The sequence below is a fragment of the Hypanus sabinus genome, chromosome 8 (genome assembly GCF_030144855.1).
Source record: "Hypanus sabinus isolate sHypSab1 chromosome 8, sHypSab1.hap1, whole genome shotgun sequence".
Taxonomy (NCBI): domain Eukaryota; kingdom Metazoa; phylum Chordata; class Chondrichthyes; order Myliobatiformes; family Dasyatidae; genus Hypanus; species Hypanus sabinus.
The window spans coordinates 116,975,736-116,989,098 of NC_082713.1; the positions used below are offsets into that span (position 1 = coordinate 116,975,736).

Here is a 13,363-nt window from a genome sequence, read left to right on the forward strand (position 1 = left end):
GAGCAAAGCTGAGTGAAAATCAAATAAAACAGCAGGCACTAGAAATCTGATAAAACCAGAAACTACTGTTAATATTCAGCAAGTTTTGGTGAAGAAAAACAAAGCAGATATTTCAAAATTCAAAGTAAATTTACAATCAAATTACGTATATGACAGCTGTGAGCAGGATGTTGTCAAAGGTTACGTTGGCCTGCGGCTTTGGACTCTGCAATTTGTGTTGCATGTGTCTCTAGTTTCTGGTTGCTCTTTTCTTGCTGCTTATGCAAGTTTATCTGTGGCCTGCAGTTAGTGAATGTCACAGTGCTAAACTGAACTGAATGGATTAAACTGAACACTCCAATCTGTTTCACATTCAGATGTTACTAGCTTGCTTTTTGCCATTTGCACAATTTGTTCTTTATCTCGCATGTTGGTTGATGTTTTCTTGGAACAGGTTCGATGGTGTTTCTTTGTTTCATGGCTGTCTGCGGGTGGGTGAATCTCAGGGCTGTGCACTACATACACAATTTGATAATAAATCTATTTTGAATCTTTGTCACCAAATATTACTTAAGATTTATTTTCTTGCAAGTGTTCATCGTAAAACAAAGAAATACAACAGAATCAATGGAAAACTACACAGAAAGACTGGTGTGCAACTAACATGCAAAAGAAGACAATCTGTACAAATACAACAAATAAATAAATAATATTGAGGCCACGAGTCGTAGAGTCCTTGAAAGGGAGTCCATAGGTTGTGGTGAGTGAAGTTATCCACGCCACTTCAGGAACCTGCTGGTTGAAGACTAATAACTCTCCTTGACCATCATGGTCCTGTATCTCTTGTATCTCCTTCCTGAAAGTAGCAGCAAGAACAGCACATGGTCTGGATGATGATGGTCCTTGATGATGGATGTTGCTTTCCTGTGACAGCGCTCCCTGTAGATCTGCTCACTGGTGGGGAGGACTTTACCCATGAGGGACTGGGCTGTTTCAGACCTTCATCAGATGTTGAGTATTACTTGGAGATGTGATTTGGGTAGACCTGTTGGTAAGACTAGGACTTGGGAGGAGCTTGGAAAATCATAAATATAAATTTATATTTATATAGGCATATAAATAAGCAAAACGGTTGAAATCTTTTCCATGGGGTAGGGGAATCCAAAGGTTTAATGTGAGAAATGAAAAATTTAAAGGGGCAACCCTTTCACAGAGGCATGGGCAGGACATTCCAAAGATATATGGGTTAGTAAGTTGTGGGCTTGCTATGTTGGCATCAGGAACATAGCAACACTTGAAGTCTGCCCCCAGCACATCCTTTATTGTATTTCTCTCTGATACAGACAATGCATTACTCTGCATGTTTCGATGTCTCGATTTACATGTGACAAAGTTAATCTTCAATCTTTAAAATCTTTCAGAGAGAAGTGGATATTTTGAAGATGTTTCCAGCGAAGACCGTAGAGGAGGGTACAATTACGACATTTAAAAGGCATTTTGGCAGTTCATGGATGGGAAAGGTTAGAGGAATATTGGCAAATTGCTGGAAAATAGGACTAGCTCAGGTAGGTAGTTCGGTTGCCATGGACGAGCTGGTCCAAATGGCCACCTTTTTCTGTGCTGCATAACTCTATGATTTTAACTGCAGGCAACACAATAAACTCTGAGTGAGATGATGCTTTACATCATGCCCAGCTGTGCTTTTGCTCTGTTTCATTGACTTCAACAGTGCCAGATGTGCAGGAGGGTGTACAAACTGTGGGTGAGCTACGGCCAATTCAACCCCTACAGGTATCCACTGATACTGAGCTGTCACCTGTCCCGTCCCTGTCCCTCAGCACCTGCATCGTGATGCGCTCCACGGAGAACTGAGAAGTTCCTCTGGCATCCCATCATCCAGGTCCCAATAACAACATGTCTACTGTTACGAATGTGCCGCAACTCTGAGGGGCCAAAGGGTACAAAGTTGCCCCCTCCTTTGTAAGAATCACAAGATTGCTATTAATTCGGGTCTGGGACCCAGGAAATGAGAGAGAATCCTCAAGGTTGGAATGTGTCCTGTCCTCAGCCAGACAAAGCCACGGATAACGGCCACTGTCTCTTGGAGACGGAATTGTATTGAGTACTGTACTATTCATTGAAGCCCTCAGGGAATGACCAGAGTGGACTGGTTGAGGGATTGCGCCATCCCAACCTGATTGACATCTGAGACCCCATGAGTAAGGATAAAAGAGGATCTGGGGAACAACTCCTTCAGACGCACCAGGAGAAACGCTAGAAATCCTGTGACAGCGTTTAATAGCAACAGCCGGTGGGGGGCCTGTGTGCGTCCTTTTCCTTTGCCTAGGAATTGGCGGGTTTACCACGGAAGAATGGCTTAGCTAACGAAGAGGCCACCACCAACGAAATTTTGAAGGATCGACATCATAAAAAGGAAAAGCTGGCAAGTTTCTGAAATCTCTCTCTTGACTCCAACCAAAGGCTGCAGCCTGTATGAACTGAATGAACTGAGTGACTTTTATATTTCCATCGGACAATACATTATTACCTAGACAATGATAGAGCTATTTCTTATTGATTATTATTATACCCGCACTTTTAGATTTAGTATTGACGACGTATATTATCTGTATGTTTGCATTGATTTTTTTTGTGTATTTTTACCAATAAATACTGTTAAAAATAGTACCATCAGACTTCAACGGACCTCTCTATCTTTGCTAGTAAGTGACTCAGTTACGGGGTACGTAACACTACAATTGTAAAACAGTGCAAGATCTAGTGGGACGAGCTATCTTGCAGGAATTACTCTCCAGAAACTGTATTTCATACCAGACTCAGAATCAGCTTTATTTTCTCCAAAATACAGTATGTCATGAAATTTGTTGTTTTGCAGTGTAATAAATATAGTGGATTCTGGTTAATTGGGCTATTGGTTAATCAGCCTCTTATTTGGGACAACTCTCAAAGAATGAAAACTAATTCAGAAAATTGCCAGGATTTCCATTGTTTATTTGGAAAACTATTCTGTTTAATTGGGGCAGGAGCCTGTTGCTGAACAGGTTCTAACTAGCATCAGTTGCACACATTTGTGTGGGTGTTAGATGCTACACTGTGCTTCGAGCAAACAATTTTTAAATAGCATCAGTTTTATGTGTTTTTGATCAACAGGAAGTGATTTTTGTCACTGATAGTTGGTGAGAAATAAGCAGCAAGACAATTCCAAACCATTTTGCTCATTCTGGTTTCAATTATTCAGGGCTGGAGATGCCAGAAACACCCGGGCATAAAAATGAAACCATTTCACTACTTCAACAAGTTATGTACTATGAAGAATTTGAATGGTACATCCTGTACCTCCTCTTGGATGGTAGCAATGAGAAGATGTCCTGGGTGCTGAGGGTCCTTCATGATGGATGCCACCTTCTTCACCTATTGCTTTTTGAAGATGTCCTCAAAGGTGGGGTGGCTAGTGCTCATGATGGAGCTGACTGAGCTTACAACCCTCTGCAGCTTTTTCTGATCCAGTACAGTGGTCCCTGCATACAAGGTAGTGAACCAGAGAATGCTCTCCACAGTACACCAAGAATATAGAATCTTTGCTGACATACTAAATCTCCTCAAACTCCTAATGAAATATAGCCACTGGCATGCCATCTTCATAATTGAAATATATCTTCTGAGATACTGATAACTAGGAACTTGAAAATGGTCACTCTTTCCACTGCTAATTCCTCAATGAGGACTGGTGTGTGTTCCTTCGACTTTCCCTACCTGAAGTCCACAATCAATTCCTTGGTCTTACTGACGTTGAGTGCAAGGTTGTTGTTAACTCAACCAGATGATCTACCTGACTCCTGTACGCCTCCTCATTACCATCTGAAATTCTGTCAACAATAGCTGTGTCATCAGCAAATCTATAAACTGTATTTGTGCTGTGCCTAGCCAGACAACCATGGATGTAGAGACAATAGAGCAGTGATCTGAGCATGCATCCTTGAGCTGCACCAGTGTTGACTGTCATTGAGGAAGTGGTGTTATTTCTTTACCCAATGAGGGAGGGAAGGATCCAGCTGCAGAGGGAGATACAGAGGTCTATGTTTTGAAGTTTATTGATTAGTACCAAAGGTCTGACTCTGTTGAATGCTGAGCTGTAATCTATTAACAGCAGCCTGATGTATGTATTGCTATTGTCCAGGTGATCCAAGGCCAAGCGGATGCCCAGTGAGACTGCAAATGCTGTAGCCCTATTGTAGCGATAGGCAAATTGCAACACGTCTAGGTCCTTACTTAGGCAGGAGTCGATTCTGGCCTTGACCAACCTCTCAAAGCTCTTCCTCACAGTAGATGTACCAATGTCTCCATGACCACCAAGATCTCCAATCATTGATTACTCCCACCACCCCTCAAATCAGAATCTTGTAACATCTGTAACCTATCAGCCAACCTCACCTCATCCCTCTACCTGCTGATTGACCCTACATTCGTTATCAATCTCCCTGAACTGCTTTAATTCCTTTGCACTCTGTGAAAGGAAGTTTTCAAACATAGGCCAGGATCTGCGCACAATTAGGGGCGGGACAGTAGCTTAGCGGTTAGCATAACTCTATTACGGTGCCAAAAACCCGATTTCAATTCCTCCCACTGATGTATGCATACTCTTCCTATGACCACATGATTTTAAATCTTCAGCTTTGAATCATAGATTCAGACAATGCAGGGCACCATTTGATGAGGAAGTCAAACCATGATGCCATTAAAGATAGCAAAACATTAGCAAAGAATAATCAGTACACATGAAATGTTCCATGCAACAACAAAACTCACTTACTTCGCTGCAGTTACATGGTATTTTGTGATCCCTGACCCAAAATTAACTAAAACTCTCAAGAAAAGATTTTGAACATGGCGTACATGGGCTGACAAGAGTTCCATCGCCAGTCAAGTAGCTGCCTCACAGCTCCCGTCTCCCACGTTCAATCCTGACCTCTGTCGCTGTCTGTGTGAAGTTTCCTTATTCTCTCTATGAATGTGATGCTGTCCATTGAGCCATTTCATAAATCTGTTCCACAAGTTCCAAAGATCCAACCCCTTCCCCAAATGGGGGTTAATGACTGGGAATTTGAGAAAACTCAAATGTGATTAGTGAAGATCTATATAAGTGAGCATTGATGGTCAGTGCCAGTCACTGGCCTGAAGTGCCCATTGCAGTGCTGGATCACTCTGTGCTCACTATTATTGAGTTTTAGGAACAGCTTTTACCCCTCTGCCATCAGATTTCTAAACATCCATGAACATAACTTCACTATTTTGCTCTCTTTTTACACTACTTATTTTTAATATATTCAGTATTTCTTATTGGAGCTTACAGTAATTCTTTGTGTATGTACTGCACTGCTGCCACAAGACAATAAATTTCACAGCACTTGTTAGTGATCAAAAACCTGATTGGGGCAGAACACATATGTCCCACAGAAGTTGTTCTCAAAAGCAGGGGTAGAAAACTGCGGCTGACAAAGCCACAAAGGGGCATACAAGGTGGCAAAAGGGAGTAGGAAGTTAGATGATTGGGAAGCTTTAAAACCCAACAGAAGGCAGCTAAAACAGCTATAAGAAGGGAAAAGTTGAAATATGAAGGCAAACAAACCAGTAATGTAAAGCAGAATACTAGAAGTTTTTTCAGTTATATAAAGTGTAAAAGAGGGGTGAGAGTTGATAATGAACCACTGAAAAATGATGCTGGGTGAGGTAGTAATGATGGACAAAGAAATAGCAGATGAACTTAACAAGTACTTTGCATATTCTCACTGTGGAAGACACTAGTCAGGCCACACTTGGAGTATTGTCAACAGTTTTGGGCTCCATACCTCAGAAAGGATGTGTTGTCATTGGAGAGAGTCCAGAGGAAGTTCATGAGGATGCTTCCAGTAATGAAGGGGTAAACATCTGAGGAGCATTTGGCAGCTTTGTGCCTATACTCACAGGAATTTAGAAGAATGCAGGGAAATCTCATTGAAATCTAACGAATGTTGAAAGGTCTAGAGTGGGTGGATGTGGAGAGAATGCTACCTATGGTTGTGGTATCCAGAACTAGAGGCCACAGCCTCAAATTTGAGGAGCGACCTTTTAGAACAGAGGTAAGGAGGATTTCTTTTAGCCTGAGAGTAGCGAAGCCTGGACTGCTCTGCCACAGACTACAATGGAGGCCAAATCTGTGGATATATTTAAGGCAGAAATTGATCATTTCCTGATCAGTCAGGGCATCAAAGGTTATGGCAAAAAGGCAGGTGTATGGGGTTGAGTGGGTTCCAGGTTCAGCCATAATGCAATGAGAGAGCAGACACAATGGACTGAATGGCCTAATTCTGCTCCCATGTCTTATGAAGCTTTCAACTATTTATTTATTATTGTAAATCATAATAAGCTTTATGTCTTGCACAATACTACTGCCACAAAACAAGTTTCATGGCCTTTGTCAGTAGTGATAAACCTGATCCTGCTATTCTCTTTTGCACTCTTTGTCTGTTTATTTATTGCAATTTACAGTAACTTTTTATGTCTTGTACTGTACTGCTACCACAAAACAATAAGTTTCATGACATATGTTAGTGATAATAAACCTGACTTTGATTGATTCAGCTTCTCCAAGTGGCAATGAATGATAATGGTGAGCAGACTTCTATCATTACCTGATAAAACTTTGGGGTGTTTCTTCGGGTTATAGAACTTGCTAATATCATTCACAGAGATGCTGCCAGTCTTATTAGGATCAAGCTTCATGTAAGCCTGTGAAGATAAACAGTGAAATAACCTAAGTAACAGAAAAGATGCAATCACACTTTAGTGAGTCCCCTCACATCACATTCAGTTTGTTACACAAACTATTAACACAAGCACCTCATATACACAAGAGATTCCACAGAAGATCGAAATCTTGAGCAACACAGGCAAAATACTGGAGGAATTCAGCAGGTGAGGCAGTATGTGTGGAGGGTAATAAACAGTCAACGCTCTGTGACAAAACCCTTCATCAATACATGGAGAACATTCTTACTGGTTGCATCACTGCCTGGTATGGAGGCTCCAGAGCACAGGACTGGATAAAGGTGTAGGGGATTGTAGATTCAGCCAGCTCCATCATGGGGACAAGCCTCCCCACCATCAAGGACATCTTCAGTAGGTGATATCTCAAGAAAGCAGCATCCATCTTTAAGGAACCTCACCATTCAGGACATACCCTCTTCTCATTACTACCATCAGGAAGATGGTACTGATGCACCATCAATAACTCACTCTGAGACGTAAGGCGAGATATCGGCTTTTATTGACTGAAGAAGGAACCAGCAGTGAGTGACCATCATATTACATCCTGGAGAATGAGGCAGAGGATTAGACCTGAATCGCCTTTATACAGGTGGGAGGAGCCACAGGAGCAGTCAGCAGGGGGTGTGTCCAGACAGGCACACGTAGTTCACCACAGGTACAGAAGCTGAAGACATTTTAGGAACAGCTTCTTCCAATCAGATTTCTGAACAAACCATGAACCCTTGAACACTACTCACCTTTTGCTCTCTTTTTGAACTACTTATTTACTTTTCATATTTCTTATTGTAACTTACAGTAATTTTAATGTATTGTTGCAAAACAACAAATTTCATAGTTATTATTAAATGATAATATATCTGAATCTGATTCTTTTTATTCCCCTCCATAGATGCAGCATGACCTGGGTTCGTCCATCAGTTTGTCTGTTTTGCTTAGATATCTCAGATGACTAGCATAGAGTACAACCTAACCACGAATAGCAATGAAGCTCCTAGTGACTAAGTAACTTGCTAGTTTTAAAGGGACTATACAGTTTAAGCACCACTTTAGTCTTAGAGCCAAGTAATAATTTGAATCTTTCCCAGTTCTGAAGAAGGTTCATGTGCCTGAATCATTAACTGTTCCTCTTTCCATAGATGCTTCTGAGTGTTTCCAGTACAGGCAAACCCAGCAAGATTGCAGTTTGGGTTACAGAAATTCATTCTTCAGAATTGACAAATTACTACCAAAACATCCGAGATATGGAATAAAAATTCACTTTCACAGAACTGCATTGTCAATTTTTTTAAAACACATTTCTTGACACATTACAGATGTTGTGGCTATGCATCACAGATAATTGCAATGCAGAGGGTTTTATAGGAACACAACCACACCTCTGTAATACAGGGGTCACCTGTAACTTCGGTTGCGATTTCAGATTTCCAGTATCTTTTCAATTTTTATTTCTAAAGTACTAGAAACATGAACCAAAATGGAATCACTCTTACTTTTCTTACAAATGCCTTTCGAAACTCATTCATCTCTCCAATGGTGGCTTGGATAAACAGGTTATAATCTACTTTACCCTCACAGTCCTGGTCCAGCAAAAGCCAAATAGACTCAAAATCCTACAAAAAGAAATATCAAATTTAGTGGCTTCTTAAAAATTTAACTTCAAACGTCTTTTTCAAGCTGCAGTGATGTAATAGGTTTGATGTTCTTCAGTGAGTGTCAAAAGATAATTTATTTTCAAAATTCAAAGTAACTGTAATATCGAAGTATATATATTCCATCATATACTACCCTGAGATTCATTTGATTTATTTTTTATTTAGAGATACAGCACGGTATTAGGTCCTACCGGCCCAATGAGCCTGTGTCACCCAATGACATCTTACGGCCAATTGCTCTACTAACTTGTAGCCATGTGGTCATGGAGAGAATGTACAAACTCCTAACAGACAGCTGTGGAATTGAACACAGGTTGCTCTCACTGTCACAGTGTTACGCTATCGTGCTGCCCATTTTCTGCAGACATTTAGAGGAGAAAAGAAATACAAGAGAATTTTATTAAAAACTTTAACTGATTAGCAACCAAACTGTACTTGAGAAATTTTGAACAGGAGAATTTAATATTTGTTTCAAAATAAGAAAGAAATAGCAATTGAGCAGCTGTAGCATATTACATGGAAAGCACCCGATCGGGATGCATCGCAACTGCTCTGCCCAGAACCGTAAGAAACTGCAGACAGTTGTGAACTCAGCCCAGTCCATTCTGCAAAACAGCCTTCCCTCCATGGACACTGTCCCCCACCCCATCCCCTGGGCTTTATATCTCAGTTGCACAAAGTTGTAATTTTCTGTGTATAATTGACCTAAAACCCCACACATCTTTAGCCTCCTGTCTATTGCAAACAGACTTCTGATCCAATCACCTCTTTCACATCCCTTCCCCAGTGGTGCTGCTACTTTCTCAGACTATTAATTCTACCTCTCTCAGATATCCCGTTATTACCACTTTAGCACATCTTCTTGCACTAATTTAACATAACTTACAGACCCAATGAGTTCATGCCACTCAGTTACACCCATGTAACCAACTACCCTCCTAACCTATACATCTTTGGGATGATGGAGAAAACAGAATCATCCAGAGGAAACCCACAGAGTCACAGGGAGAGCGTAAAAACTCTTTACCAACAGCAGTTGAATTGAACCCAAGTTATTGGACCTGTAACTACTATCTTTGCACCATTCCACTGCTTTGTACTCACTGATCTATTCATTTGTGTTCTTTATGATCATGCACACTGCTTACCCTGTGACCAAGGGATTTCATTGCACCCTGGTGTGTTTGAAAGTAAATTAATCTAATGCACCTCAGACAACCTTTTAATCTCCTTGGATTTTACACCTGTCTGCATATCTTTTGAAGATCTACCATTAGCCCCTTGACTCACACCATATCCCTCACCCAGTGCTACTGGCTTCCAATTTATGTCTTGGGACCAGCACATACCGTAAGTGCCATTATAAAGAAAGCACGACAGTGGCTCTACTTTCTTAAAAGCTTGCACAGATTTGGCATGTCATCTAAAAGTTTGACAAACTTCTATAGATGCACAGTGGAGAGTATCCTGACTGGTTACGTCATGGCTTGGTATGGATACACCAGTCCTAGAACAGAGAATCCTACAAAAAGTGGTGGTTCACAGGAAAAGCTCTCCACACCATTGAACACATCTACAAAGAGCGCTGCTACACATCCATCATCAAGACCCCCACCATCCCAGATTATGCTCTCTTCTTGCTGCTGCCACTGGGCAATAAGAACAGGAGCCTTAGGTCCCACAACAGCTCGGACACCATGGCTTCTACGGGGTCAGCCAAAGGTGTTATTGCCTTTTTAAAATATATTTCTTACAATCAAAAGACCCTACTGGGCATTAGGTATATAAAGTACTGCAATAGCGTGTGAACATCTTTATCCCTTTTCTTGAGAATGAGAATGAGGGAGGATCTCCTAAAAACATTCCAAATGTTAAAAGGCCTGAACAGATTAGATATGGCAAAGTTATTTCCCATGGTAGGGGAGTCTAGAACAAGAGGGCATGACTTCAGGATTGAAGGACGTCCATTTAGATAGAACAGAGATGCAGATAAATTACTATAGTCAGAGGGTGGCAAATCTGTGGAATTTGTTGCCACAATTGGCTGTGGAGGCCAAGTCATTGGGTGTAAAGGTAGAGATAGACAGGTTCTTGATTAGCCAGAGCGTCAAAGGGTATGGAGAGAAGGCAGGGGAGAGGGGATGACTGGAACAATTGGATCAACCCACGATGAAATGGCAGAGCAGACATGATGGGCCAAATGGCCTAGTTCTGCTCTTATATCTTCTGTGTTTGCTTGGCAGAAGACAAGATGTATTCAACTGCAGAACGTGCAACATTCATGGACTTGAGGACTTGGACTATATGATTTGTGTGACTGCTCTCTGATAAATGCCACTTTTGCCATGTGCTGTGTATGACTGGTGGTATTGTATTTTGCACCTTGGCCCTGGAGTAATGCTGTTTCGTTTGACTGTAATCATGGTTACTCATGCAAGGTTGAATGATAATTCAAGTTGAACTTTGACCAAGCCCTTGGTCAAGGTTCAAGATTCAAATTTATGACGTGTACATTGAAACATACAGTGAAATGCATCATTTGTGTTAACAACCAACCCAAGGATGTGCTGGGGGCAGCCCACAAGTGTTGCCACACATTCCAGTGCCAATATTGCATGCCCACAATGGTCAGCAGAATACAGAATATAACAAATAATAAAACACCAACAGCAAAACTAATCACGTTTCTCTCTCCCTCCCACCCACGCACATCTTTGGTCATCATAGATATAGCCTGATACCAGATTTTGTTAGTTTGCATTCCTGTAAAGCATTGTGTGTTGTTTTACCCACCTTAAAGCATTCTATAAAAATGTGCATTGCTATTGGTGCTGACCTCATTAGGAAGTTCTAAATGGAATTCCTTCAGAGCCTGTTTCATTTCTGCTTTGGCCATATCTCCATTCCCACTGGAATCCCGCTGTCGAAAGTACTTCCCCAGTCCAGTCATAGTGCGGACTCCTCTGTTCTTCAGCTTTTCTCTTAACAGCCCTGTATAAGGGAGAAGGAGAAAAGGTTAAAAGTTATAGCTGACTTGCTAATTACACTCAATAGCCACTTTATTAGGTAACCCCTTTGCACCCACTCAGTAATGTAAATATTTAGTCAGCCAATCATGTGGCAGAAACTAAATGCATAAAAGCATGTAGACAAGGTCAAGAGGTTCAGTTGCCATTCAGACCAAACATCAGAATGGGGAAGAAATGTGATCCAGGTAATTTTGATTGTGTGGTTGCAGATGTGATGGTTTGAATATCTCAGAAACCGCTGATCTCCTTGTAGCTTTCATGCACAATAGTCCCTAGAGCTTGCAGAACCTTGAGAGTCCAGAGAATGGTGTGAGAAACAAAGAGCATCCAGAGAGCAGCAGCTCTGTGGGCAAAAATGCTTTGTTAATGAGAGAGGTCAGAGGAGAATGGCCAGACTAGTTCAAGCTGACAGGAAGGCAGCAGTAACTCAAATAACCATGCATCACAACTGTGGTGTGCAGAAGAGTATTTCTGAAGGTACAATATGTTAAAACTTGAAATGGATGGGCTACAGCAGTAGAAGATCACACTGGGTTCCAAATGTATCTAATAAAGTGGCCACTGAGTGCAAATCAAAATTAAGTCAAGTCACTTCTTTGTCATTTTGACTATCCGCTGCAGTGTCTTGCGATCCAAGATGGGCTACAGAAGACCATGAACATAGGTACACTCAGTGGCCACTTTATTAGATACAGGAGGTACCTAATAAAGTGGTTACTGAGTGTATATCCAGACTTTTCTGTCTTATTCAAGATAAAAAACGTAGGTTTAAGTTTTAATTGAAGTCTTTGAACTGCAGACTAGAGAAATTTACAAGGACCTCGAGTTCAAACAAGCCAGTGCAGGTGCTTCACTGCTTCTCTGAACTAATGTGTGTGTAGTTGTGTAAAGCATACAGAATGTGAGTGAAATAAAAATGTAATATAATGTCAACAATAGTGCTTCAAATATATATCTGGCAAGACAAACATGTTAGGGAGATGTACCACATCCAAGAGGAACAGTAATATACCAAAAAAGTCTAATGAACAAAATAACTGTATGGGCAGCACAGTGAGACAGTTACTAAAGCACAACAACTTGAGACTCAATGTGGACAAGATCGAAGGGATGACCATGGACTTTAGGAAGGTGCAGGCTGACCACTCCTCACTGCGCATAAACAGCTCCACCACAGAGAGAGTCAGGGGCACCATGTTTCTGGGTTCTGGGAGTGCACGTAACAGTTGATCACACCTGGTCACTTGGTCCCTCAACACCATCCCTTTGATCAGGGAAGAACAGCAGAGTCCCCACTTCCTGAGGAGATTCAGGCAAGCAAGGCTCGCTGCCACCCTTCCCTCCCCATTTCTAACCAACTTTTACAGGGAGCACCGCTGAAAGTGTCCTGACCAGCTGCATCCCTGTGTGATACAGGAATTGCAAGGCACATAACCGCAGGTCCCTACAAAGAATGGTGAGGTCTGCTGAGAGGATCTTTAAAGTCCCTCTTCCACCCGTCAGAGATATTTATCAGGAGCGCTGCATACACAGGGCACTTAGCATTGTCAACAATCCCTCCCATCCATCCAACAATTCCTTTGAACCACCTCCCCCACCCACCACCATCAGGCAGGAGGTACTGTAGCTTTAGCACAAGGACTGTTAGGATGGGAAACAGCTTCTTCCTCCAGGCTGTGGGACTACTGAACTCCCTGTCACCACTCAGGTCTCATCACACATGAAGTGCCAGTAGCATGATATTGTTGACTTTTTAACTTGTGTCGTAAATGCACCTTATTATTTATTAATTTATTTGTAGTAACACTTCGTGTTGTGTGTGAGTTAAATGTACTGTGCTGTGCATCGTGGTCCATAGGAATGTTGTTTACTTTGGCA

General features: G+C 41.6%; 1 protein-coding gene across 7 annotated transcripts in view; it reads right to left on the bottom strand.

Annotated features, from left to right (window-relative positions):
- Nucleotides 1–13,363, bottom strand: part of caps2 (calcyphosine 2) — a 63,353-nt gene that overhangs the window by 2,374 nt on the left and 47,616 nt on the right. For all 7 annotated transcript variants that reach the window (XM_059977660.1, XM_059977661.1, XM_059977664.1 and 4 more), the window contains 3 exons: nt 11,293–11,447; nt 8,295–8,414; nt 6,669–6,765 (listed from right to left, as the gene is read on the bottom strand). In XM_059977660.1, the coding sequence (XP_059833643.1) occupies nt 6,669–6,765; nt 8,295–8,414; nt 11,293–11,447 (372 nt within the window). The remainder of the gene's footprint in view (nt 1–6,668; nt 6,766–8,294; nt 8,415–11,292; nt 11,448–13,363) is intronic.